Genomic DNA, 26,593 nt, shown 5'->3' with positions numbered 1-26,593 from the left:
AATTATTTCACACATTTAATCATGTAATATGTGCTATTGCTCAGGCGCCTATGCACACACACACACACACACACACACACACACACACACACACACACACACACACACACACACACACACACACACACACACACACACACACACACACACACACACACACACACACACGGTCTTATACAAATAACTTTGTAGACACACACTATTAAGTCCCATTCAAAATCCTATTTTCACTAACCCCTAACCGTAACCCTAACCCTAACCTTAACCCTAAAACTAACCCTAGCTCCTAACCCTCATTCTAACCCTAACACTATTTCTAACCTTAACCCTAAACCCCCTAGATATAGCATTTGACCTTGTAGGGACTAACAAAATGTCCCCAGCTGGTCAGATTTTTGTTTGTTTACTTTTCTTGTGGGGGCTTTTGGTCCCCACAAGTATAGTTAAACATGTCCACGCGCACACACACAGCTATAAATATACACATCTATAAATACACACATAATTTATCACAGACAGTGTTCCATATTGTTCTCAGAGAATATACCTTCATAACCTTCTCTCCATGCACTTTGATACAATGCAGATAGTTTTTGCACATGTTTTTTCCCCCTAGTGCTAAGGAAAAACAAAACGTCCACCAAGGGGCAGCCCCAGGACCGAGTTTGGGGAAATCCTGTGCTAAGCAACCTTTGCTGCTATTTTTAAGGCACTCGTATATGCTGCGTTATGAAAACTAGTTGTGTCATTTTGGGTCAGTGTCTCTCTATGTGTACAAACATCACAGGCACATGCATGTGCATAATTCCAACATGCTAGCCAATAGCCATACACTATCTCCAATGTATTTTCACTTTCTAAGGCACTGGCTTGGTTTATATTCTGTAGAAATGTTTGACATATTGGATAGATTAATAAAAGTTTACAATTATATTTGAATGTAGTGGATACACAGTATTTGAGAGTGAACAGTGTTTGGCCCACTGTATGTGTGCATCCACATGCATCAGGCTTTTCTCAGAGTGTTGGTTATTTATTTTACCTTCATGTGTTGTATAGTCTAGTAGCCTATCTATGGGTCCCATTCACAAACACAAATGTTTAGTTTAGTTGTGTCGTTATCCCATATAGTTGCATATTCTTCCCTGTCTCTATCCTTTTAGTCATGCCTACCTCTGCATGTTATTTTTGAATGGGAACTATGATAACAATTAATGTCTGCATTACGTTTAAGGAAGCATAGTTCAGAATAGATTTATTGAAGATTAAGATCAAGGTCCAACTGAAATTTGACTTCTGCTTTATCCCAACCCCTCCGAAAGACACACAGGTTATAGATGTTGAACCAGGGGGCTGCCACACTGGGCGCACGTGGAGCAGTTGTTCTGGGGGTTAAGTGCCTTGCTCAAGGGCACAACGGTAGGCAATGGCATCTAGGGTTTGATACCAGCAACCCTCCAGTTGCCAGCTCACTTCCTGACACATTTTTCCCATTAGACATGGGATTCGAACTGGCAACCCTCCGGTCGCTGGCTCGACTCTAACCGTTAGGCTACCTGCCGCCCTTGGTTAGACCTACGTCTTTGCTTGTGGTTTTTCTAAATACATTTGGAAAGGGAAAACTGCAAAGTAAGGACAAACTTTCATTAAGTGAAGTTTCGCATTTATTCTTCACAAACTGTATATTGCATTCATTCCCACCCCTCACATTCCACATAGGGTGTGAACTGATCAAGAAGGGTGCAATTGCAGACCGCAATTAGAAGCGTTGTCTGATATAGGCGTTTCTTGATATCAGGTTACACCCATTGATGCTCGCCATTGGTCCGTGGCCATTTTTCACGCCGAGGACAACAGTTGTTGGCAACTGTAGCATTGTTGCTAACCCTAACCCCTTTTCTAACCTTAACCTCATTCTCATAACCTTCCACGTTAATTCACCTAACCTGCCACGCTAAATCGCCTAACCTGCCACGTTAATTATCCTAACCTGCCACGTTAGTTATCCTAACCTGTTATGTAAACAAATCATCTGTGTTGAGAAATCATCAGTCTCACAACACCAGAACTAACCAATGGCAGGTATCAATGGCCGTTTCCTGATATTAGGGAACTAATATCAGTTTGCAGTTTGCAATTGCACCAAATTCAGCTGATCCACAGAAAGGCTTGAAACACTATGGCATAAAGAACAGACATGAATCACAGTTGACAGCCAGCCTAACTCTCTGTCACATTGTTTCACATTAGTTTGCCCAACCTCTCCTCTAGTCTAATTTAGTCTCTGGTACTATGCATCAGACCCATATTACATCTAACAACTGACTACCTCCCTGTCTTGCCCAAGGTTATCTTACCCCTCTCCAGTCCCTCCTTCCTTCTGTGTTTCTTGCCTCTCGCTGTGTATGTCATATATTTAATTTGACAGAATATTTTATCCAAAGCGACTTACAGTAGTGCATGCATACATTCTTGTATGTGTGGCACAGCGGTAATCGAACCAATCTGAGCCACACAGGACCACATGTATGTATGATAACTGGAACTTGCCGTTCCTCAGCATCACCCTGCATCTGAAGATCTCCTGTCCCTCGTCCCCGACGGTCCCTATGGCCCATGGCCGTGGCATGGCCTTCCCCGTGCCCCAGGTGAAGATCGAGATGGAGTCGGACTAGGACACGGACACTGATCACCCCCGCCACAGGGACTTGGTCAGCGAAAACAACGCTTTAGGCGATTGACAGACAGAGTTGTCACCTGTAGGCACTGACTGCAGTGTGACAGAGCACAGGCAAACGTGGGTCCACAGCGGACTCTGTACATTACATAGACGTAAAATGCTGACCCACTTACACACCAAGACTCGTCTAGAATGCCTGCAAGGTGGCGTGGACTAACAGCTGACAGCATATGACACCTAACATAAATAAATGAACTGGGAATACAACATGCACATGGAGCAGTACATTTCACATAGCTGTCAATTTCAATGTGTCCAAAATCCCAGCAACAGTTTCTGCTTTTAAACTAGGAGGCTCTTTGCTGAACTGTCATGGACATCTCTGTTGAGAACATGTTGACTGTATAATTTTCAGGATATGCATAAGTTTAGAAACACAATGGAGGGATATAGGAGAAAGGTGAGTGAAGGATCTTGTCTGTGCTGTATATGAGAGTATTTTGTGTCAAGATATTTATTTAGATTATAAAAGTATATAGTATGTATTTTTCACTGTTCATACAGATATATATATATATAGTAAGTATGAAATGTGAGGTCCAGAATAACTTGAAGTGAAATCCAGAATTTCAATGTCAGTAAAAATGGCCTGCCTTTTCATGTGATAAATGAGTTCTTGAATATCCTTCTTCAGCAAATAATTGTGTTTTGGTGTGTGTGTGTGTGTATGTGTGTTGTGAGGTTGTATGGTGCCTCTTCTTGTATCAAACTAGCTTGCCTATTCCCTCGTTCCTATTCCCTCGTATGTTTTAAAGCCACTGGGGAAAAAAGAAACAGACAAAAAATTTGAATAGCCTACTAGACTGAATATTGTTGTTTTTGAAAAATGATTGATTTGTTAATAACATGGTTGAATACAGTGTTTTCCAATCGTGCTATTATCCCCTACTGCAGGGGTCATCAACTAGATTCAGCTGTGGGATGATCTTTTTCTTGAGTGGATAGTGGGGGAGGGTTATACATTTGTACTATGCAAATTGAAAAAATACTCTGCAGGATGAAGCAAGAAGCCCAAACCAGGGTTCATACACATTTTGACAGATGGAATTTCATGACCTTTCCAGGACTTCTCCATGACATTTAAACAAATTTCCATGACAAAAAATTGGTGGTGTCTCAATTGGTGGTATGCTTAAATGGTATCGACACTGGGAGGCACTTACACCCCCACCCCCCATGTGTGCATGCTTTTGATCAAGCCCTGCTCAAACACATCAGAGTCAGTTGATCAAGGTCCGATTGAGCAGCTCATGTCTAAAATGTGGTTAGTTAGAGGGGGACTGGAATAAAAGCCTGCACACCCAGTAGCTCTCCTGGAAGATGGTTTACCACCCTTGATGTAAAACATTGCAACTTTACAACCAAATACATTTATGCCTTAATAAAACAATTCACTCATTCAATATATCAAAGATCAAATGGCTATGATAGGCCACACATCTTTTGAGCTGTGCTCTTGGCTTAGCCCACATATTTCTTCAGGAAATGTACTTTTTTAGTTTAGTCATATTTATCTTAGCGAGGCCTAAGAACTGTTTACTTTGCAGGCTGACAAGCATCTATTGAGTTGCAATGTCCCAATACATTTGATGCCCAAATCCACTGGAAGTACAGTTGAAGTCGGAAGTTGACATACACTGAGGTTGGAGTCATTAAAACTCATTTTTCAACCACTCCACAAATTTCTTGTTAACAAACTATAGTTTTGGCAAGTCGGTTAGGACATCTTCTTTGTGCATGACACAAATCATTTTTCCAACAATTGTTTACAGACAGATTATGGCACTTATAATTCACTGTATCACAATTCCAGTGGGTCAGACGTTTACATACACTAAGTTGACTGTGCCTTTAAACAGCTTGGAAAAGTCCAGAAAATGATGTCATGACTTTAGAAGCTTCTGATAGGCTAATTGACATCATTTGAGTCAATTGGAGGTGTACCTGTGGATGTATTTCAAGGCCTACCTTCCAACTCAGTGCCTCTTTGCTTGACATCATAGGAAAATCAAAAGAAATCAGCCAAGACCTCAGAAAAAAATGGTAGACCTCCACAAGTCTGGTTCATTCTTGGGAGCAATTTCCAAATGCCTGAAGGTACCACGTTCATCTGTACAAACAATAGTACGCAAGTATAAACACCATGTGACCACGCAGCCGTCATACCGTCATACCGCTCAGGAAGGAGACGCGTTCTGTCTCCTAGAGATGAGCATACTTTGCTACTAAAAGTGCAAATCAATCCCAGAACAACAGCAAAGGACCTTGTGAAGATGCTGGAGGAAACAGGTACAAAAGTATTTATAACCACAGTAAAACGAGTCCTATATCGACATAACCTGAAAGGCCACTTCTCCAAAACCGCCATAAAAAAGCCAGACAGGAAAATTATGTGGATATATTGAAGCAACATCTCAAGACATCAGTCAGGAAGTTAAAGCTTGGTCGCAAATGGGTCTTCCAAATGGACAATGACCCCAAGCATACTTCCAAACCTGACTCCATTACACCAACTCTGTCAGGAGGAATGGGCCAAAATTCACCCAACTTATTGTGGGAAGCTTGTGGAAGGGTACCCGAAATGTTTGACCCAAGTTAAGCAATTTAAAGGCAATGCTACCAAATACTAATTGAGTGTTTGTAAACTTCTGACCCACTGGGAATGTGATGAAAGAAATAAAAGCTGAAATAAATCATTCTCTCTACTATTATTCTGACATTTCACATTCTTAAAATAAAGTGGTAATCCTAACTGACCTAAAACAGGGAATTGTTACTAGGATTAAATGTCAGGAATTGTGAAAAACTGAGTTTAAATGTATTTGGCCAAGGTGTAGGTAAACTTCCAACTTAAACTGTATCTACAAAAACAAGTTTTGCAGCCACATAATCCAAAATGAAGACTAAATCTAATATTTTTTCCTAAAATTTGTTTTCACGATTCACAAATGATTATTTTGATTCACATGTCTCAATTCACAACGATTGAACAGAATCCCAACTAACACAATGAGGAATTAGTGAATCGTTCATTTTGTCAATAACAGTTTCAAATATTCATTTGTGTGGCACTTTCTATGGCTTTTTTCACAATCCTGGCTGATATGTTCATTATATATATATATATATATATATATATATATATATATATATATATATATATATATATATATATATATATAATTGATCAAATATTTTATAACTGCCTAAATAAAGTACCTTAACAGAAATTATTAAATTCATTTCCATTACTTTTTCATTACTTTCCGGATTTTATCATTTTTCTAAACTTTTCCAGGCCTGGAAAACACAATATTAAAATTCCATGACTTTTTCATGACTTTCATGATGTACAAACCCTGTCAAGCAAAAATTGTATTTGACAAAAACAATCATTTCAAAACTTGATTACATTGGAACATGATCGTACATGTCTCTGTTTATGAGTGGAAATACATGGGAATAGATGTACTAAATTCAAACAATTTTACAGTCTTTTATGTCCAAAAAGGGAAATTTAACAAAATAATTAGTAATAATTTTGTCCGCAGGCCGCCAGTTGACGATCCTTGCCCTATTGTGTGTAAATGACTGTGGACACTTACTGAGCAGACACCTAACAATAACCCAAAGACGATGTACAAACTGTATTCTTGTGATATTTTCTTTGTTGTTAAATGTTGATCCTTTCAATATGATAGATTTTATCAACAGAGAAATGCCTGTGCATTATTTTATTTTTTATGTATTATTACAGAATTAGTAAGACCATAACGACAGTTATGTATTTATTATTATACAAAAAAAATATTTAAACACAACATGTAACAATTTCTATTTTACTGAGTTACAGTTCATAGAAGGAAATCAGTCAATTCAAATCAATTCATTAGCCCCTAATCTATGGATTTCACGACTGGGCAGGGGTGCACTCATGGGTGGGTCTGGGAGGGTGTAGGCCCAACCCTTGGGAGCCAGGCCCAGCCAATCAGAATTAGATTTTCCCCACAAAAGGGCTTTATTACACAGAAATACTCCTCAGTTTCATCAGCTGTCCAGGTGGCTGGTCTCAGACAATCCCGCAGGTGAAGAAGCTGGATGTGGAGGTCCTGGGCTGGTGTGGTTGTACGTGGTCTGCGGTTGTGCGGCCGGTTGTACGTACTGCCAAATTCTCTAAAACGACGTTGGAGGCGGCCTATGGTAGAGTAACTAGCATTCAATTCTATGGTGGACATTCTTGCAGTTAGCATGCCAATTGCACACTCCCTCAAAACTTGAGACATCTTTGGCCCAGCACAAGGTGCACCTGTGCAATGATCATGCTGTTTAATCACCTTCTTGATATGCCACACCTGTCAGGTGGATGGATCATCTTGGCAAAGAAGAAATGCTCACTAACAGGGATGTAAACAAATGTTGTGCACAAAACTTGAGTAATAAGCTTTTTGTGCATATGGAACATTTCTGGGATATTTTCAGCTCATGAAACATGGGGCAAACACTTTACATGTCATTTTTGTTCAGTATATTTACATGATTTATAAACTGTACAGATTAAAAATCTTGTCAACTTTCTGTGAACAAGGAACAGGAGCAAGGCCACTAAAAGTAAGCTATAAAGGGGAAGGCAAAAGCTCAGGTTCTCCCCCAGTGTCTATAAACACTAGCTTTTGGATATGAAATACCCCTACCTGGACAAAATACCATTCAATTCACTAGCTCCACATTTTTTGTATGGACATGATGTTTTTGGAAATATAGGAATAAATGTGACACTGCATAATGAAGTTTGTAGTGAGGTGTTTTGTAGAAGTAATGATGAGCTTCCCTATGTTTCTAGTGTCTATCACGTTTCCTCTCCACAACTCTTCTTTGGCACATGCGATAATCTCTACGATAAGTAAACATCCAGACAATAGTTACACTAACATACACAAATACACATGGACCAGCAGCATTAAGTTAATGCAGGACACATTATACATTCTGTAGAAGAGACATCCCTAAGTCACTCGTGAAGCCGTCTGCGAAACCCTCTCCTTCGACCAGGGTGGGCCTCTTGTTGCACATGGGGCACAGTTTGTTCCTCTCCTGTGAGGCTCTCATCCAGACGATGAGGTTCCAGCGCTGGCCAGAGGAGATGGGCAGGGCACCGTGCATGTGTTGTCCTCTGTGGAGGATACCCTCCGTCACTTTGTGCTCTACCTCTGTACATGCTGTCTCACTCAGAGGCACCTGCAGGGGCAGCAAAAACACCATCAGCCACTGAGCCACACTAGACTAACAATGAGAATGTTTACTAAAGTGCTGTGGTGACTTTTGTTCATGCAACTAATAAATCTGTGCGATTTCACAACCTAAAATGTAACAGTGTGTAACCTGGCATGGTTTTAAACCACAGTGTGTGTGGAATTAATGAGAGATAGTATGAATCTAAAGCAAGAGCACAGCTCCATTTGTTATTTCATTCTATATAACACTATTGTGTTATCACACTTCCCCATCTGGCTCTAACGAGGCACCTGTCTCATGTCACCGAAGTAGAGATTCCCCTCCGTGAACTCTTTCCCCAGAGACACGTTGAGAGTGACCTCTGCGTTGTCGTAGTGGTAGCTGAGGTCCAAGTCTTCATGCATGTCATATTTCACCATGAAGGCCTTGTGGCTGTCCAGGTAGCATCCCCCACAGTCATGGTAGAGCAGAGATGTGAGAGGCTGCAGATACTGCTCACGGAGAGGGATGATGAAGCCTTCGTCAAACCCTAACTCGTTCAGGAGGATCTGTGTGGACAAAAGAACATCACCAACAAAAAGAACATGAGTTACCACAGGTAACACTTGATACATTGAGCATTTTGCCTGAAGTCTCCAAATCTAATATTCTACAGATTATCTCTCATATATAAGAGGACATGTACCCCATAGTTATTCATGGTATTCGGTCTGCCCTTGGGCGATCTAGATTGTTCAAAGTGTTCCATCTCTTCTATCAGCTCATCACAGAAGATTTTCTTGAACACAGGAAAGCGGAAGACCCTTGCCGCTTTAGAAAATAAAAAATTATGAGTTAGGCCCTAATGTGGACAATGGAATAAAAATGTCTATGAAGTTGAACAGTCATGACAGGCACCACCTATGTCAAATATGAACTCTAAGGAAAACTCACCTGCTTCTGTCTGCATTAAACTCAACAGTCCCTCTTTACTGGCCTCATCACTTCGACAATAATCCACCATCTGTTTAAACTCTGGGGCCATATAGGACTCCTAAAGAGATAGACAATCTAAGTAAATTACACTGTACAGTAATACCACAGATCAAAGGGTTAATTAACAGTATCTGTGTATGGATTTGAAGACTGCAGTATTGTATGTTTCCTACATGGAGATGGTAGACATGGTCATGGAGTGGTTTATAAATCTCCTTAATGGCTGCAGCTCTCTCAGCTGACTTCACACCAAGGCTCCTGCGCCTTTCAACTTCTTTCTCAATCTAGATAAGAAACATTCAACCCATACATTAAAATATAATGATAATTCAGTCCGGTTTTCACAAAATACTTCAAATACATGGGTCTACTTGCCTTTTTCAGGATGTCCTTGAATTCTGCGTCAGTGGAGCAGCCAAGATTTCTTAACACCTGGAATGTAAACAGAAGTAAGGTTACTAACTTTACACTTATCTAACAAGATGCTGTAACGTGACAACCGTCTGTAGATCTTCTGCCTAGCTAGGCCAGATACCCACCGCTTGATAATCAGATCTAAACTGGTGCTCGGATAGAAATCTGACATGAAGTTTGAACTCCTCGAGGAAAATATTGTCAGTGCTAAAACAACTACAAGTGTAAAATGTTGCCTTGGAATCCTTGTCGTGTTGCATGACTTGTCATATAAAGATAATACAAATCAACGTATTATAGGACACTTCATAATAATATTGGCTAATATAGCAGTTAAACGTTGGGGATATCGCCCACGGAACTGTAGTTGTTTGTTGTGATCCAACTATGTTATGTCTCCGATGTGAAATGATACTCTCAGCATTTAGTTTCCATGATTTCTAATCAACAAAAGAGCTCAAGAGACACACTGCTGTATATAAAATATACAAATATCAAACGGTACTCTATTATTTAAATATGTGGCCATTTTTCTATCTGTTGGTGTAAAATGGATTCAAGATGAAAGTTAAACTTCGAGTTGCGTTTCCGGGTCCGTCAACATAAATCGTCCGTTCGCAGGATACTAAGGAAACATACGAATCTCTCATCCGTTGATTCATTATTTAGTTGTTATTTTGTCATGTTAATATTTGTTTGCTCGTACATCGATTTCTCCTTGTAATATATCATTTGGCTCGCATATTTACCGTGGTTTTAGGTCCCTTTTTAGCTGCTGAGATGTTGAGTGTGGATTCGTTGCAAGTGGTGGCTGAAGAGGAGGTGGTGGAGTCGAGCTCAAACCGACTGGGTGACATCTACACGTTTGTGGCCGAGGGCTGCTACCCCCAGACTATGAATCCTATACGAAAGAAGAATCTCAAAAGATATGCTCAGAAATTCATAATTGATGGTAAGAGAGTGAATAGATAACAAATAACAACAAGAAAATTCTTAATATGTAGAGAGGGCGGTTGAAATGTGTGTTGTTGACCAGAATAGCATCTCTTTCTAATTGCATGTTGTCTGTGTGGTTTTGTTGTTCTAGAGGGTCGACTGTATTATGTGGGGCCCAAGAAGGAAGAGAAGCGAGAGGTGGTGATTGAAGCGGAACGTAAGAGGCATATATTCCTAGAGTGCCACTTCAATGACATCGGTCATCACTTGGGACAAAAGAAGACTGTTCACAAGATCCAAAGCAAGTATTACTGGCTGGGCATTGTGAAGGACGTCGTGGACTGGGTATGTGCGTCTCTTTGGACTTCAGTGTAATGCAATAATGCAACTTGGAGGCATATCATTCATTTATTCTTCTTACAAATTGTGTTTGTGCATTTGTCTGCCTTAGATAAAGGTATGTGAAACCTGTCAACACACGGAGAGGAACAAAAACATGACAAGGACTGTTCGGCCAATCAAAGTGGAAGCTCCCTGGGAAATTCTAGGGATTGATATATTTGGTAAATAAACTTCTCTGAAAATTAAACTACTCATCTAGTGTAACTGGTGTAAAATCACTAGCTAGTTAGCTGTGCACGGTAGTAGTAGCGTTTCAATTGGTGTCGTCACTTGAGCTGAGAAATTGAAGTAGTTGTTTCCCTGTTTCCCGCGGCTTTTGTGGAGCAATTGGTGATGATGCTTCGTGGGAGGCAGTTGTCGATGTGGTGAGAGGGTGCCTGGTTCAAGCCAAGGGTGTGGCGAGGAGCGGGACAGAAGAAACACTATTACACTAGTCTCAGAATAATAGATAAAGAGTTCAAATGTTTGTCTGACTTTGTTGAATTTGTTCTTCTTTAGAAGAAAAGGAAAAGCCACACACTAATAGCGCCAAATGGCAAATAAAATGTGGCAATATTTTTGACAGCAAGCTGTCTTCATCAGGGTTTCATGTCAAGCACTGCAGGTCACCAGTGTGTATATAGAGGTTTCCATTGGACACACGCAGGTGTTTGCAATCATGGCTGGCTATGGCATGACATCATTGGTCAATTTTCACGTAACAATAATATTGAGAAAAGCATGAATGGATACACAATGATCATAGCCTACAGTTACATCATAAGTAGCCTAGAGTACACAATTTAATTTACAATCAATGGAAAAATCACAAATAGCCTACATCATAAAAAGCCTATACAATTTTATTTCAAATGGATAGAAAAATCACAGGAGTTTCTGATCAAACTCAATGTTCAGACCAAAGGAAGCGAAGGTCTTTTAAATTAAAGAATTTGTTCTTCTTTTCACCAGGACCCTTCCCAGAAACCCAGCAAGGTAATTCAAGCGTGGTAATCGTCACAGATTACTTCAGCAAGTGGGTAGAGGCATTCCCCATTCAAAAGAGAGATTGCCTCTCTGTTGCCAGATGTATTTCTACATCCATTTACAGGTAGCCTAATTAAACACACACACATTTCAATAGTAATTTTAATATTATCTGCAAGATATAACAATCATCAACAACATGAGTGGACATGAGATGGCGCTCAATTACCATATTTTTCCCTCCCTACCAGGTTTGGGGCAGCAAAAACAATTATCTCCACTCAAAGCGTTGACTTTTGTGATGAGGTGAGAAATTATTAGCCTGTGTCTATTTACAAACTTAACGAAGTGGATAGGCCGATATCAACATTTCTCCCGTAATGTTACTTCCAGGTGACCAAGCACCTGTGTGACAGGTGGAACATAGTGCAGAGTGTGTCTGCTGTGGAGCTGAACCCGCTACATGACCGCAGCAGTGGCCTACTGAAGGAGGCCATCACTCAGGTGGTGGCAGAAAAGCAGGCAGAGTGGGACGATTTCCTGGACCCTGTTTTATATCTGTTTAGGATGACCATCGACCCCACAACCAAGTTCACACCCTATTCACTCATGTTCAGCAGGGAAGCCATTTTGCCCAGTGAGGTGATATGTTTTTTTTTGTGTCACTTTGTTTGGTTTAAAAATGCATCAAATTGTGTTATTACTATGTAATTGTTAATGTTTAGTTACTAATTCTCTTTCTTTTGTCAAGACCAAAGCTGCTCCTTTCAGTTACGACCAAGAGACGGATTTGTATCACTCAAAGAAAGAGGCCTCTGCTTGTATGACAGTGATGCAGGAGCAGCAGATCTCTGTCAAGCAGCTGGTGAGTTTGAATTGGAAATGCAATATCTTCACTTTTGGGAGATGCTGTGCTACACCACTAAAGAGAGCCTGATGAGCTTGTTTCATGGCTGACACTTAATTTCTACTTCACTGCTGACTTACTTGACTTCAACCCTCTTGCTCTTTGGGAAGCATAGTTCATCAGGACATACTGTAGGTCATGTGTGAAATTCCCAAGTGAGCTTTCTCTGGATTCCATTGGAAATGGTAAATAATTGTTTGTGTTTACAGGTGATCGCCAACATGAATGCGGCCTACAAACAGGAGAAGAAGAATGCCAAGAGAAGATCTCGGAACATGCCCTCCATCACTTTCAAAGTCACTGACCCAATGTTTTGCTCGGGAGAGTCACCCTCCCAGAAGAAACTGAAACCAAGCATTTACTTGTCTTTCCCTGTAGAAACAGTCCTCGCCACTAAGCAAAGCTGCTCTGATGACAAAAAAAGTGACTTGGAATACCCCCTAGTTTCTGATGTTCATTGAGGCCTGCTATGCTGGGGTTATGGTATACAGGGTACAGAATTGAGACTCATACAGTGACTGTATTGATGGCTCAACTATTTGTCTTGCTTCAGTGCTGCGATGGGAGACATTATGTCCACATAGCTAAGCAGCTTCACCTCTGAGAGAAGATTGGTAAACATAGAGGCACCAACATCAAGAATCCTGACCAAAAATATTGATGAATTATTGGGTTGGTCACGTGTCCAAATACATAGGATCTCTCTAGCAGTGCCTGGTGGATTTGTGGTCTTGTCATTGCTATTGTGATGCCTGTAGGTGCTAAAAGCCCATTTGTTTTCAGCAAGAGGTGGACGAAATTAATACTTTTACACTAGATAATGTAGAATACACCTAGATCTCCACCTCTGTTCAAAATCAGATATGAAGTCGCATTGATGTCATGGAGCAGTGCACTTGGAGCCAGCATCATTTTTTTGGGGCCCACACTTAGGATACTTCATATCCACAATCAGTCAGTCATTCATGAATACTTTGAATTTCGGCTCTGCTACATGCTTTAGGGAAGAAATGTTATTCATTGGTTTGGGTCCATATCAAATGATGGCTTAAAAGTTTATTGCTGTGCATGGATTCAGAATTCCCCATAGACCCCACATTCTACTGAATAATCTTTGAAAGGGACATCACCACACAATAAAGTCTTGTTAACAGACTCAGTACCCCTAAAGTGATAAATATGACTTTCACATGGAAGTTATGAGTCACTTAATGGACATTGTAATAAATAAATACAACAGTTCTATGTTTGTCCAAATGATCTCTGTCTTACGCACAAAACACACACACAATCTCTGAGACCCATTGAATAAACCTCATAATAATAAACTGTATGGCTCTGGCTATTTAGTCCGGTTGACGAGACTCATGTGATTTAGCCCAGGGAGCACTGTGTCAGAAGGACTCCGAAACACTGGCTCTGGATTGCCCCGCCAGTTCCGTCCTGGGATGATCTTGTAGGAGGAGCCTCGCACACCATTTATATTACCGGCTTCCATATACATTGCATAAAGGATCACCAGTGCAGCTCAAGTACAACTCGATATGAACTCAGAATGAGACAGAGTGGCGAGGCGGCCGTGTCGCCTAAAATATAATAAATGACTGTATCAAGGAAAGCTGTAAAGTGATCGAATATCCGAGAGGAGATAAGAGCGCCGCACGGTATGTCAATGTGATACAGTAACCTTGTCGAAACCTGATGTCACGGGTGCATTTGTGATCATTGGTCACGGAAGGCATTTATACTGAACAAAATATAAACGCAACATGCAACAATTTCAAATATTTTACTGAGTTACAGTTCATATGAGGACAACCGTCAATTTTAATAAATTCATTAGGCCCTTTTCTGGGGATTGGATTGCACATAACTGGCAATACAGATATGCATTTGTCGCCCACAGATACCTTTTAAAAAATGGGCCTCACTATGGGCCTAAGGATTTAGTCACGGTATTTCTGTGCATTCAAATTGTCATCGATAAAGTGCAATTGTGTTCGTTGTCTGTAGTTTATGCCTGCCCATACCATAACCCCACTGCCACCATGAGGCACTCTGTTCACAATGTTGACATCAGAAAATCATAAGCCACATGATGCCATACATGTGATCTATGGGTGTGAGGCAGGTTGGACATACTGCACAATTCACATAGTAGGTGGCTTATGGTAGAAAAAATATAATTAAATTCTCTGGCAACAGCTCTGGTGGACATTCCTGCAGTCAGCATGCCAATTGCAAGCTCCCGCAAACCTTGAGAACTCTGTGGCATGTTACAAAACTGCACATTTTAGAGTGGCCTTTTATTGTCCCCAGCACAAGGTGCACCTGTGTAATGATCATGCTGTTTAATCAGCTTCTTGATTTTTAAAAATCTTTATTTAGCTAGGCAGGTCAGTTAAGAACAAATTCTTATTTTCAATGACAGCCAGTGGGTTAACTGCCTTGTTCAGGGGCAGAACGACAGATTTTTACCTTGTCAGCTCGGGGATTCGATCTTGCAACCTTTCGGTTACTAGTCCAACCACTAGGCTACCTGCTGCCCCTATCAGATGGATGGATTATCTTGGCAAATGAGAAATGCTCACTAACAGGGATGTAAACAAATTTGTGCGCCAAATTTGAGAGAAATAAGCTTCTTGTGCGTATGGAACATTTATGGGATTTTTATTTCAGCATATGAAACATGGGACCAACACCTTACATGTTGCATTAATATTTTTGTTCAGTGTAGTTCGGTGAACTTCCATTTGGGTTGAATTCAAAACACTTGTTCGCTAAAAAACGTCATATAATTGTAATAGCCTATAAATGTATTGTAATAGCAACAATATTAAAACAAGACAATAGGCTACAGTTTTAGCTTTTTGTATTCTTGTTTCTGCCCAGACTTGTTCATTCTTCACAGGACACTATCTCTCCACGGATAGACTGAAACGAAATGGGGGTCATAGTAGTGGTGAGCTATATCTTGTTATTTATCCTGGTGGATGTTATTGTCACCACTGTCCTCTACTTACATGGTTGCCAGACTGCAATATTCACAGAGGATGTGCAGAACTTTGACATTCTCCACTCCGTCCTGGACCTCTGGGGGACTATGCTGGTCAGAGTCTGCCTTCTGCTTGGGGCCTCCATAGGGGTGTTATGGAACAGAGTGGACGGCCCATGCAGGGTCTCTGCCCTGGGGACCCTGACTCTCCTAATCTGCCTGACCGTCAGCACCTACGCCTTAGCTAAGCTCCTGATGCTCTCGGAGCAGGGCGATCTGGCGCACCAACCCTGGTTCCTCAGTCTATTTTCCTGGACCTGTGTGTCAGTGCTGGGGACCGTGCTCCTCTGGAGGCTCCTGGGAAGGTCTCCCAACACTGTGACTGACGGAGAGGGAGATGGTGGAGGAAGTGTCTGTGAGGAGACTGAGAGGCTAGTGGAGGCAGCAGGAGAGAATTGCACTGAGGAGGTGGAGGAGCAGCAGAACCATGGGGAGAAGAAGAGGAGTAGGGCGAGCAGGAAAGGAACAGAGGACCAGAAGAACTCAGGGGCCACACTGGGGCGTCTGCTGTCCTACTGCAGTAAATACGCTGGGCTGCTCTCTGTAGCCTTCCTCTTCCTCCTCATCTCTGCTGTGTGTAAGTGGCAACTTGTTTAATTACAATGCACAGACGACTAGGGCCCTGCATTTTTCCTGAACACATGACCTGACCAGGAACAACGCAGGGCTCTAGTTACAGACTATAACTAGTGAACTGAGGATTTCCCTGGTCAGGTCACATCAGTTATTTAGCCTGGCCATGGTCAGGAAGAACTTGTGGGCACAACAGATGACAAGTCAAGTTGATTAATGTAGAGATCATCACCATTGTGAGGCTGGCATATTACACAGGGTTGCATGAGATAGTTTCACAGAAGATGTGTAATAAAGAAACATAACCAGCCTCTTGGAAGTTCTGTTTGGATCCCATGCGTTTGTATTTAAGACTTTATTACTGAACTCATAGCAGCATGGTATTGCATTCAGGGTTGCAAGGTTGCTCTACTAATTATAAACTGGGTGATTCGAGCCCTGAATGCTGATTGGCTGATAGACGTTGTATATCAGACCGTATACCACAGGTATGACAAAACATTTATTTTTACTGCCCTAATTATGTTGGTAATCAGTTTAAAATATCAATAAGGCACCTCAGGTGTTTGTGATATATGGCCAATATACCACGGCTAAAGGGCTGTGTCCAGGCACTCCGCATTGCGTTGTGCATAAGAACAGCCCTTAGCTATGGTATATTGGCCCTATACCACACCCCCTCGGGCCTTATTGCTTAATTATAGGAGTGACAAATTACATTAATGATGCATGTACCATGAATAAAGCATGATGGGGCTCCTGAGTGGCACAGCGGTCTAAGGCACAACATCTCAGTGCAAGAGGCATCACTACAGTCCCTGGTTTGAATCCAGGCTGTATTACAATTTGCCCAGCGTCGTCCGGGTTTGGCCCGGGTAGGCCGTCATTGTAAATAAGAATTTGTTCTTAATTGACTTACCTAGTTAAATAAAGGTTAAATAAAAAAAATACTCTACCCTACTCATTTCCTTTCATTATAGACAAATCAAAATATATCTATACATTTAACTGTATTTCTATTTTACACAATTGTGCTTATTAATTTTTATAACATTTAATGGTACTATGTTATCCACTTTACAGGTGAGGCCTTCATCCCCTACTACACTGGGCAGGCTATAGATGGCATTGTTATTCACAAGAGTATGGAGTACTTCACCAAGCCCCTGATCACTCTCACAGTGTTGGCCTTAGTCAGGTAAGCCATGCTGAAGTGAACAGTGATCACAAGGTGTGTGTTTTGTTAACTGGTTGTCCTTGTTGTGTGCCATATCTTCTTTGATGTCTTGCACATGCTGCATATCTATTATTGATTCTACAATATATACATTGATCTTGTGCGTTTGTGGCGTATAATGTATCTCTGACTGCGTTTCATTTCTTGCGTCTCTCCTTAGCTCTATAGCTATTGGAGTACGAGGTGGCCTCTTTAATCTAACCTTTGCCAGACTGAATCTTCGCCTGCGGAATCTTCTCTTCAGATCTCTGATGCGTCAGGAGGTGGGCTTTTTTGACTCTAACCACACAGGTGAGCTCTCAAGATTTCTCTTTATTCCTTCCCTTCATGCTTTTCCCTTGGCAGCTGTAAAATAACAATAGCGAGACTATATACAGGGGGGCACCGGTACAGAGTCAATGTGCGGGGACACCGGTTAGTTGAGGTAATATGTACATGTAGGTCGAGTTATTATTGTGACTATGCATAGATGATAACAACAGAGAGTACAGCAGTGTAAAAGAGGGGGGGAGGGGGGGACAATGCAAATAGTCTGGGTAGCCATTTGATTAAGTGTTCAGGAGTCTTATAGCTTGGGGTTAGAAGCTGTTTAGAAGCCTCTTGGACCTAGACTTGGTGCTCTGGTACCGCTTGCCGTGTGGTAGCAGAGAGAACAGTCTATGACTAGGGTGGCTGAAGTCTTCGACAATTTTTGGAGCCTTCCTCTGACACCGCCTGGTATAGAGGTCCTGGATGGCAGGAAGCTTGGCCCCAGTGATGTACTGGGCCGTTCGCACTACCCTCTGTAGTGCCTTGCGGTTGGAGGCCGAGCATTTTCCATACTAGGCAGTGATGTAACCAGTCAGGATGCTCTCGATGGTAGCTGTAGAACCCTTTGAGGATCTGAGGACCCATGCCAAATCTTTACAGTCGAGGGGGAATTGGTTTTGTCGTGCCCCGTCGATGAGAATGAGGGCATGCTCAGTCCTCTTTTTCCTGTAGTCCACAATCATATCCTTTGTCTTGATCACATTGAAGGAGAGGTTGTTGTCCTGGCACCACACGTCCAGGTCTCTGACCTCCTCCCTATAGGCTGTCTCGTCATTGTTGGTGATCAGGCCTACTACCACTGTTGTGTCATCTGCAAACTTAATGATGGTGTTGGAGTCATGCCCGGCCGTGCAGTCATGGGTGGATAGGGAGTACAGGAGGGGACTGAGCACGCACCCCTGAGTGGCCCCTGTGTTGAGGATCAGCATGGCGGATGTATTGTTACCTACCCTTACCACCTGGGGCAGCTCGTCAGGAAGTCCAGGATCCAATTGCAGAGGGAGGTGTTTAGTCCCAGGGTCCTTAGCTTATTGATGAGCTTTGAGGGCACTATGGTGTTGAATGCTGAGCTGTAGTCAATGAATAGCATTCTCACATAGGTGTTCCTTTTGTCCAGGTGGGAAAGGGCAGTGTAGAGTGCAATATAAATAGCATAATCTGTGGATCTGTTGGTATGGTATGCAAATTGGCATGGGTCTAGGGTTTCTGGGATAATGATGTTGATGTGAGCCATGACCAGCCTTTCGAAAGCACTTCATGGCTACAGACGTGAGTGCTATGGGCCGGTAGTCATTTAGGCAGGTTACCTTAGTGTTCTTGGGCACAGGCCCTATGGTGGTCTACTTCAAACATGTTGGTATTACAGATTCTGTCAGAGAGAGGTTGAAAATGTCAGTGAAGACACTTGCCAGTTGATCAGCGCATATTCGCAGTACATGTCCTGGTAATCCGTCTGGCCCTGCGGCCTTGTGAATGTTGACCTGTTTCAAGGTCTTACTCACATCAGCTGCGGAGAGCGTGATCACACAGTCTTCCAGAACAGCTGGTGCTCTCATGCATGTTTCAGTCTTATTTGCCTCAAAGCGAGCATAGAAGGTGTTTAGCTCGTCTGGTAAGCTCGTGTCACTGGGCAGCTCTCGGCTGTGCTTCCCTTTGTAGTCTGTAATGGTTTGCAAGCCTTGCCACATCCGACTAGCATCAGAGCCGGTGTAATACGATTAGATCTTAGTCCTGTATTGACGCTTTGCCTGTTTGTTGTTTTGTCGGAGGGCATAGCGAAATTTCTTATAAGCTTCCAGATTAGAGTCTCGCTCCTTGAAAGCGGAAGCTCTAGCCTTTAGCTCAGTGCGAATGTTGCCTGTAATCCATGGCTTCTGGTTGGGGTATGTACGTACAGTCACTGTGGGGACGACGTCATTGATGCACTTATTGATGAAGCCAATGACTGATATGGTGTACTCCTCAATGCCATCGGAGGAATCCCGGAACATATTCCAGTCTGCTAGCAAAACAGTCCTGAAGCTTAGCATCTGCTTCATCTGGCCACTTTTTTATTGATCTTGTCACTGATGCTTCCTGCTTTAATTTTTGCTTGTAAACAGGAGTTAGGAGGATAGAATTATGGTCAGATTTGCCAAATCGAGGGCGAGGGAGAGCGTTGTATGCGTCCCTGTGTGTGGAGTAAAGGTGGTCCAGAGTTTTTTTCCCTCGGGTTGCACATTTAATAAGCTGATAGAAATTTGGTTAAACAGATTTAAGTTTCCTTGCATTAAAGTCCCCGGCTACTAGGAGCGCCGCCTTTGCTGAGCGTTTTTCTTGTTTGCTTATGGCGGAATACAGCACATTCAATGCTGTCTTAGTGCCAGCCTCTGACTGTGATGGTATGTAAACAGCATCGAAAAATACAGATGAAAACTCTCTAGGCAGGTAGTGTGGTCTACAGTTTATCACGGCTATTGCTCTACCTCAGGCGAGGAAAACCTTGAGACTTCCTTAGATATTGTGCACCAGCTGTTATTTACAAAAATACATATTCTGCCGCCCCTTGTCTTACTAGACGCCGCTGTTCTATCCTGCCGGTGCAGCGTATAACCAGCCAGCTGTATGTTGATAGTGTCGTCGTTCAGCCACGTCTCCGTGAAGCATAAGATATTACAGTTTTGAATGTCCCGTTGGTAGTTTAAGCTTCCACGTAGGTCATCTATTTTATTGTCCAATGATTGCACGTTTGCTAGCAGAATGGAAGGAAGTGGGGGTTTATTCGATTGCCTACGAATTCTCAGAAATTGTCAGAAACGGTAGCGGCAACATTATGTACAAATTAAGTAAAAAAATAAGTTTCAAAAATTTGCTTAAAAATAAGCATATAAACGAGCAAAAAAACACAATCGGTTGGGGGCACGTAACACGTCGGTCTTCTTCTCCGGCGCCATCTGACAGCTGATCAGATGAACATTAAAACGCTTGGTAACACCTTACGGAAAGCCTGCAGATATATTCTTTCATTAATATTTTGAGCCCCGGTCTACCTGTTATAACAAGTCATAATGCTTTATAACTTGTATAATAAGTCTAAAGTTATATCTTATAAAAAGGCTTATTAACTATTGTTGAGGAAACTCTTTCCAAGAATCAGGCAGAGCTCATTATCCAGTTAATAAGAGTTTATTCAAGCAATTGCAGGGGAGTCCACACAGTCTTTATATACTTAATCTACACAAAGAGCTGCTTACCTCTCCTAGGGGGGCAAGGCTAAATGAGAGATAAGGGGTACTTGGCTCCACTTTATTAAAGCTTTGTACAAACAAGAACAGGTTCTAACCAGTTCTTACAGTATTCAACTCAAGCATTTACATAACATTAGACTGTAACAGAACCATTTTGCCCCAACACCATGTTAAAGCCTGTAGGGTTTAAGTGTTATAGTGTAAAAGCTTTTCTCCTGAGCTCGGAGTTTGATCCCCAAATGCCCAAAAGCCCTAAACATTTCTCCCTCTACTCTGCCTTCATATTTCTGCTCCTATCCTGTCATTAAATAATGAAAATAATTCAGAAAGAGTTAGGAAAAAATACACAAAAAAAATGTTTGTACTGCAGGTGACATCACCTCTCGCCTGACCTCTGACACTACTCAAGTGAGTGACCTGATTTCTCAAAACGTCAACATGTTCCTGAGGAGTATGGTTAAGGGCATAGGGTTCTTCATCTTCATGTTCGGGATGTCCTGGAAGCTGACTCTGGTCACCATCATGGGATTCCCCTTCATCGCAGTCATCTCCAATGTGTATGGGGAGTACTACAAGGTATTCACTCTGCTGCTTGTATACACACACGCACAAGCATGCACACCCACACATGCGCAAGCTCTCATGCACACACGTACACACAAACACACTTCACCCCAGGCCATGTATTCAATTGTAATACATTTTAATACTTGTTTATTAAAAGCTTCATTCATACAGTATTTAGTTTGCACTAAACTTTCCACGGTTCTCATCATCAGAGATTGACCAAAGAGGTCCAGACTGCCCTGGCTCAGGCTAACCAGGTGGCCGAGGAAACTGTTTCATCCATGAAGACGGTACGCAGCTTTGCCAATGAGGAACAGGAGGCTGATTCCTACTACAGCAGGCTGCATGTCATGTTTCAACTGAACAAGAAGCAAGCGTTGGCCTACGCCCTCTACATGTGGTCCAGTTGTGTAGGTATTACCATGTACAGTAGCTACCGTCTGTAAGACCGTCAATGTACATAAGAATGAAGAATTTGTTCTTAACTGACTTGACTGGTTAAATACAAGTTAAATAAATAAAAGATAGCTCAGATGAGGACTGAATGTTAAGGAGCTCCCTCATGTTTTATCTCTTGTGTTTTTTATTGCATCCACTGTATCTGCTCGCTTTACCTTGGTCGTTGGGCACATTCAAATGTGTTTCTCGTTGTTCCAGATCTCAGAACTTGTTCTTCAAGTGGCAATCCTCTTCTACGGCGGTCACCTGGTCATTACTGAGCAGATGAGTGGAGGGACCCTGATATCTTTCGTCATATATGAGTTGGAGCTGGGAGAGTGCCTGGAGGCATGTCTGACTCATTCATATACATCTCTAACTGTACACATGACAATCACAACCTATCCCTTTAACCACCTTATATTACCATAGGTAAGACAGCTACCAAGCTAATTGTATTATCCTTGTCCCCTGTCTTGAATGACTTGTGTTACAGAGCATAGCATCAGTCTACACAGGTCTCATGCAGGGAGTGGGAGCAGCTGAGAAGGTGTTTGAGTATATCGACAGGGAGCCCAAACACCAACATGATGGGAAAGAGGTCCCCGACACCTGCAAAGGACTGGTCGAGTTTAAAGATGTCACGTTTTCCTACCCAACACGGCCCGAAACGGACATTCTAAAGGTATGTGTCAGCTGACCATTAGGTTTGGGCTCAAAGCTAGACTGATGAGTGGAGCTATACGCAGAAACACTGTTGCCAGGCAATTCTGTATCGTTTCATGCCAGTAGAAAGCTTTTATATCATCCCCATGCAGCAAAGCCAGCCAGTACACCATCAATCATACAAGAAAGCTACTGTATTGATCAATGTCGGAACTGTTAGGTTCTAAGTTCTGGTACAAATTCCAGTCGTACTCAGAAAAAAAGCTCATGCTAGATTTATTCGCCGCACTGGGTCATACAGCTGCAAAGACAAGATATGAAGTCACAAGCACATATATTTATGACCTCCAACTAACCCCGCCTCCCTTTCCAAACAGACCCCCCCCTTCTGTGTGTAGGAACAATTCATCTCTGTGGCTAGGCAGCTCAAGTCTGGAACCTTTGGTACACCTCCACACATCTCACGGTCTTCTTATCAGTCAGGAGAAGCCTTATGTTTAGGGAGTGCATATTCTTGCAGCCTGCCGCAGTCCGATCGATAATTATCCTTCTCATACACACAGAGCTATTTCTGTGAATAAGCAATCTATTCATAATATAAGGACACAAAACATATTGAGAGGATACAATGATATAAAACAGTAAAACTATAAGACAGTGTTATAGGGCAGTATTTTACAATCTATTAGATCTAACATATGGCTCCTATCTCACCCTTATGGAAACTTTTTGTTTCAAAGACAGGCCTCCTTTGAACTTTACCTCTAGCAAAATACAATTGCACATAGATCATTCCATCTAACCCATAACACGCTAATCACTATTGCTAGGCTACTTTTATGATTATAAACATACTAAAACGTGCTCAAGTCAATTAGTCAGTTTCCAACAGTGCTTTTTATCATGTCTAAACTTATATTAATGATATATGTATGCCTCTGACATGATGGTTGGGTATATATGAACAGATGGTTTGCCTTGTTCTTGGTGGTCCTCTGTAGCTCAGTTGGTAGAGCATGGCTCTTGCAACACCAGGATAGTGGGTTTGATTCCCAGGACCACCCGGATGTAAAAAATGTATGGACGCACGACTAAGTCGCTTTAGAGAAAAATATCAGCGAAATGGGTTTTTACATTTTTCTTCATCTTCTTCTTCTCAAGAGTGTATCCTTCACGTTGCGGCCTGGAGAGGTGACAGCCTTGGTAGGGCCATCTGGCAGTGGAAAGAGCTCCTGTGTGGGTCTCTTAGAGAACTTCTACGCCCCACAACAAGGCCAGGTGCTGCTGGACGGCCGGCCGGTGCACACCTACCAGCATGGCTTCCTCCACTCGCGGGTCAGTGCTCCACATTGCTCCTCTGGCATTTTAACTCCTTGTTTACAATGTGTACAACTAAGCTTCTGCGTTAAATCACAATCACTGTACCTGAGAAGTTTGCCATGAAATCTAAATATTCTGTCTTGTGCTAGATAGCTTATTCCTTTCAACCACCAGAGGGCATCTGGTAAAGATCCCCGTGCAGAAAGACTGAGCCTCTCTCTGTGTTGTTGTTGCAGGTAGCACTAGTGGGCCAGGAGCCTGTCTTGTTCGCCCGTTCTGTAGAGCAGAACATAACCTATGGACTGACTGACATCCCTATGGAGGCTGTGGTGCAGGCTGCCACCAAGGCAAACGCACACGACTTCATCACCGGTCTAACCAATGGCTATAACACAGGTGACATTAATGCTATTGCCTGAACTAATGGTTCCCAACCTTTTTTGGTTACTGTACCACTATCTGAATTTTAATCTGTCCAGATACATCTGAAGTACCCCCTCATGTGCATTTTACCAGTAAGCCTATGGTCTCCTGAGTCTTCTCAAGGACCCCCTGTGGATAGGCCAAGTACCCCCAGGGGTCCTAGTAGTGAATCTAAAAAAATAACAAACTAAAAACTGCAAAATGTTATGTTTACTGCAACATACTGTATGAACATTGGCCAAATAATGTTTTGAGTAACACAAAATAATAGCCTCACTATTTGCATATGATTTTGCATTTCTATTTTAAGATCTCGAATGCAATGAAATTGTTCCTCGTTCCTCTCTTAGAAGTGGGTGAGAAGGGCACCCAGTTGTCAGGGGGGCAGAAGCAGCGGGTGGCCATCGCACGGGCACTCATCCGCAACCCACATGTTCTCATCCTGGACGAGGCCACCAGTGCACTGGATGCAGAGAGCGAACATGTTGTAAGGAGACAGGCTAAATCAGTGTTCTGTGATCTGGGTTTAATCAGATCAAGTCGTGAATTATAGATAAAGATACAGTATGGATTTAGAGAGGAAGAGTGTATATTCTGTAATATGCAGCTTCCCAAGTTTCATGACAATAACCTAGTTCATTAAATGCAGTCTAATGTTATTATAATAACTCTCAGCTGCTGGTGTCCTCTCTGCTCTCCGTCTTTAATCAGATCAAGTCTTCAACTATACTAGATACTATTAACCCTGGATAATCCTTTTTAATATAACAACTCTCTGTATTGTAACTATGCTGGCTTAAACAGGTCAGTATTATTATTTAATCTTGGACATATTCTCCTTGTCTCTAATTTGATGGCGCTTTATCTAGTTTTTCTGAATGCCATCTCATATTTGACTTTTAATGTAGCTTAGGATCTTCTCTCTGTTCTCTCTCCCCAGGTCCAGCAGGCTCTGAACAACATCATGCGTCAGCACACAGTGCTGGTGATCGCCCACCGCCTCAGCACAGTGGAGAGGGCAAACAACATCATAGTCATCAACCGCGGCTGTGTGGTGGAGCAGGGATCACACAGCCAACTGATGGCCAAGGGGGGGCTCTACTGCAAGCTGGTACAGAGGCAGGTCCTGGGCATCGAGACGGGGACAGAGGTCCTTAACCCTCCAGAGGTGGATGTCTGAGGGTGGTAGTCAGCGGAGGCAGAACGGACATGATAGCAGCAGTGCCAGCGAGTCAAAATGTGAAAACCACGCTACTGAGAGAGGTTCTAGGGCTTTATTGGTAGCTAACACTGACTGACTGGCACTTATGGGCATTAATTGACTGAGCAGTGCCTCAAAACCAAGGCATTATATTACCCTTGATGTTTTATTTGCACATTAGGTTGAATAGATTCAACTCAAGTCTATTTTACGGTGTTCAAAACCTTGAATAATTGTTATTGAATAATCAATAAGAGTATACATTTTGTGTAAGATTTGAGTAGTCATTTGACCAGCGCTTCTGGACATGAATGAGCAACACTCTAGTTAATCCCAGTGGTGATATTACACTGAACAAAAATATAAACACAACATGTAAAGTGTTGGCCCCATGTTTCATGAGCTGTAATAAATTATCCAAGACATTTTCCTATACGCACAAAAAAGCAAATTTATTTATAAAATTCTTTACATCCCTATTAGGGAGCATTTTTCCTTTGCCAAAATAATCCATGCACCTGATTAAACGGCATGATCATTACACAGGTGCACCTTGTGCTGGGGGCAATAAAAGGCCACAAATGTGCAGTTTTGTCACACAACACAATGCCACAGATGTCTCAGGTTTTGAGGGAGTGTGCAGGAATGTCCACCAGAGAAGTTGTCAGAGAATTTAATGTTCATTTCTCAACGATAAGCTGCCGCCAACGTAGTTTTAGAGAATTTGGCAGTACAGCCAACCGGACTAAACCGCAGACCACGTGTAACCACCCCAGCCCAGGACCTCCACATCTGGCTTCTTCACTGGATGAGAATGTGCAGACTATTTATTCTATGCAAATCAATGGGAAGTGCAATGTCTTGAAACTGTATGACACTCATTGCTGAATAGATTAGATTTCATGTGGATGCTGTCCAATACTTGATTTTGCACAAGTAAAAATGAATGTACTGAATTAACTAAGACGTGACTGCAACTAGGCTACTGAAAACATATTGTTTGTT

At 42.1% G+C, this 26,593-nt stretch overlaps 3 protein-coding genes across 4 annotated transcripts in view; 2 read left to right on the top strand and 1 right to left on the bottom strand.

Moving 5' to 3' along the window:
* The window catches only part of LOC106585121 (electrogenic sodium bicarbonate cotransporter 4), a 34,083-nt gene extending 30,718 nt beyond the window's left edge, over positions 1–3,365 (top strand). Inside the window, exon 24 of the mRNA XM_082968485.1 lies at positions 2,561–3,365. Within this exon, the coding sequence (XP_082824611.1) occupies positions 2,561–2,675 (115 nt within the window). The 3' untranslated portion in view covers positions 2,676–3,365. The remainder of the gene's footprint in view (positions 1–2,560) is intronic.
* A 3,150-nt stretch (positions 3,366–6,515) lies between these two features.
* On the bottom strand, positions 6,516–9,916 carry ogfod2 (2-oxoglutarate and iron-dependent oxygenase domain containing 2). Its single transcript, XM_014170974.3, has 7 exons — positions 9,487–9,916; positions 9,323–9,379; positions 9,121–9,231; positions 8,906–9,005; positions 8,658–8,782; positions 8,263–8,520; positions 6,516–7,975 (listed from the first exon to the last, which is right to left on the bottom strand). The coding sequence occupies exons 1-7, from the start codon at positions 9,619–9,621 to the stop codon at positions 7,718–7,720; spliced, it is 1,044 nt and encodes a 347-aa protein (XP_014026449.1). The 5' UTR covers positions 9,622–9,916; the 3' UTR covers positions 6,516–7,717.
* Positions 9,917–14,027: 4,111 nt separating this feature from the next.
* abcb9 (ATP binding cassette subfamily B member 9) lies at positions 14,028–26,039 on the top strand. 2 transcript variants are annotated; one of them, XM_014170976.3, is made up of 12 exons: positions 14,028–14,236; positions 15,465–16,204; positions 17,284–17,398; positions 17,598–17,728; positions 21,344–21,549; positions 21,753–21,950; positions 22,198–22,326; positions 22,475–22,663; positions 23,806–23,979; positions 24,201–24,360; positions 24,738–24,874; positions 25,328–26,039. In XM_014170976.3, the coding sequence occupies exons 2-12, from the start codon at positions 15,517–15,519 to the stop codon at positions 25,565–25,567; spliced, it is 2,367 nt and encodes a 788-aa protein (XP_014026451.1). In that variant the 5' UTR covers positions 14,028–14,236; positions 15,465–15,516; the 3' UTR covers positions 25,568–26,039. The 2 variants fall into 2 exon arrangements, with proteins under 2 accessions (XP_014026451.1, XP_014026453.1); XM_014170978.3 differs by having other exon boundaries at positions 14,041–14,236; positions 15,607–16,204.
* The last annotated feature ends 554 nt before the right edge of the window (positions 26,040–26,593 follow it).

The sequence above is a fragment of the Salmo salar genome, chromosome 24 (assembly GCF_965601325.2).
Source record: "Salmo salar chromosome 24, fSalSal1, whole genome shotgun sequence".
In the NCBI taxonomy this organism is placed as follows: domain Eukaryota; kingdom Metazoa; phylum Chordata; class Actinopteri; order Salmoniformes; family Salmonidae; genus Salmo; species Salmo salar.
This window is presented reverse-complemented; position numbering and strand designations above follow the sequence as displayed.

Excerpts from the sequence above, each read along its gene's own strand:
- ogfod2 (XM_014170974.3), bottom strand. The coding sequence starts at position 9,621 with ATGCAACACGACAAGGATTCCAAGGCAACATTTTACACTTGTAGTTGT. Across the intron at positions 9,380-9,486 it reads TTAGATCTGATTATCAAGCG|GTGTTAAGAAATCTTGGCTG; the intron begins GTGGGTATCTGG and ends TTTACATTCCAG. Across the intron at positions 8,521-8,657 it reads ATACCATGAATAACTATGGG|ATCCTCCTGAACGAGTTAGG; the intron begins GTACATGTCCTC and ends TTGTCCACACAG.
- abcb9 (XM_014170976.3), top strand. The coding sequence starts at position 15,517 with ATGGGGGTCATAGTAGTGGTGAGCTATATCTTGTTATTTATCCTGGTG. Across the intron at positions 16,205-17,283 it reads CCTCCTCATCTCTGCTGTGT|GTGAGGCCTTCATCCCCTAC; the intron begins GTAAGTGGCAAC and ends TCCACTTTACAG. Across the intron at positions 22,664-23,805 it reads CCGAAACGGACATTCTAAAG|AGTGTATCCTTCACGTTGCG; the intron begins GTATGTGTCAGC and ends CTTCTTCTCAAG.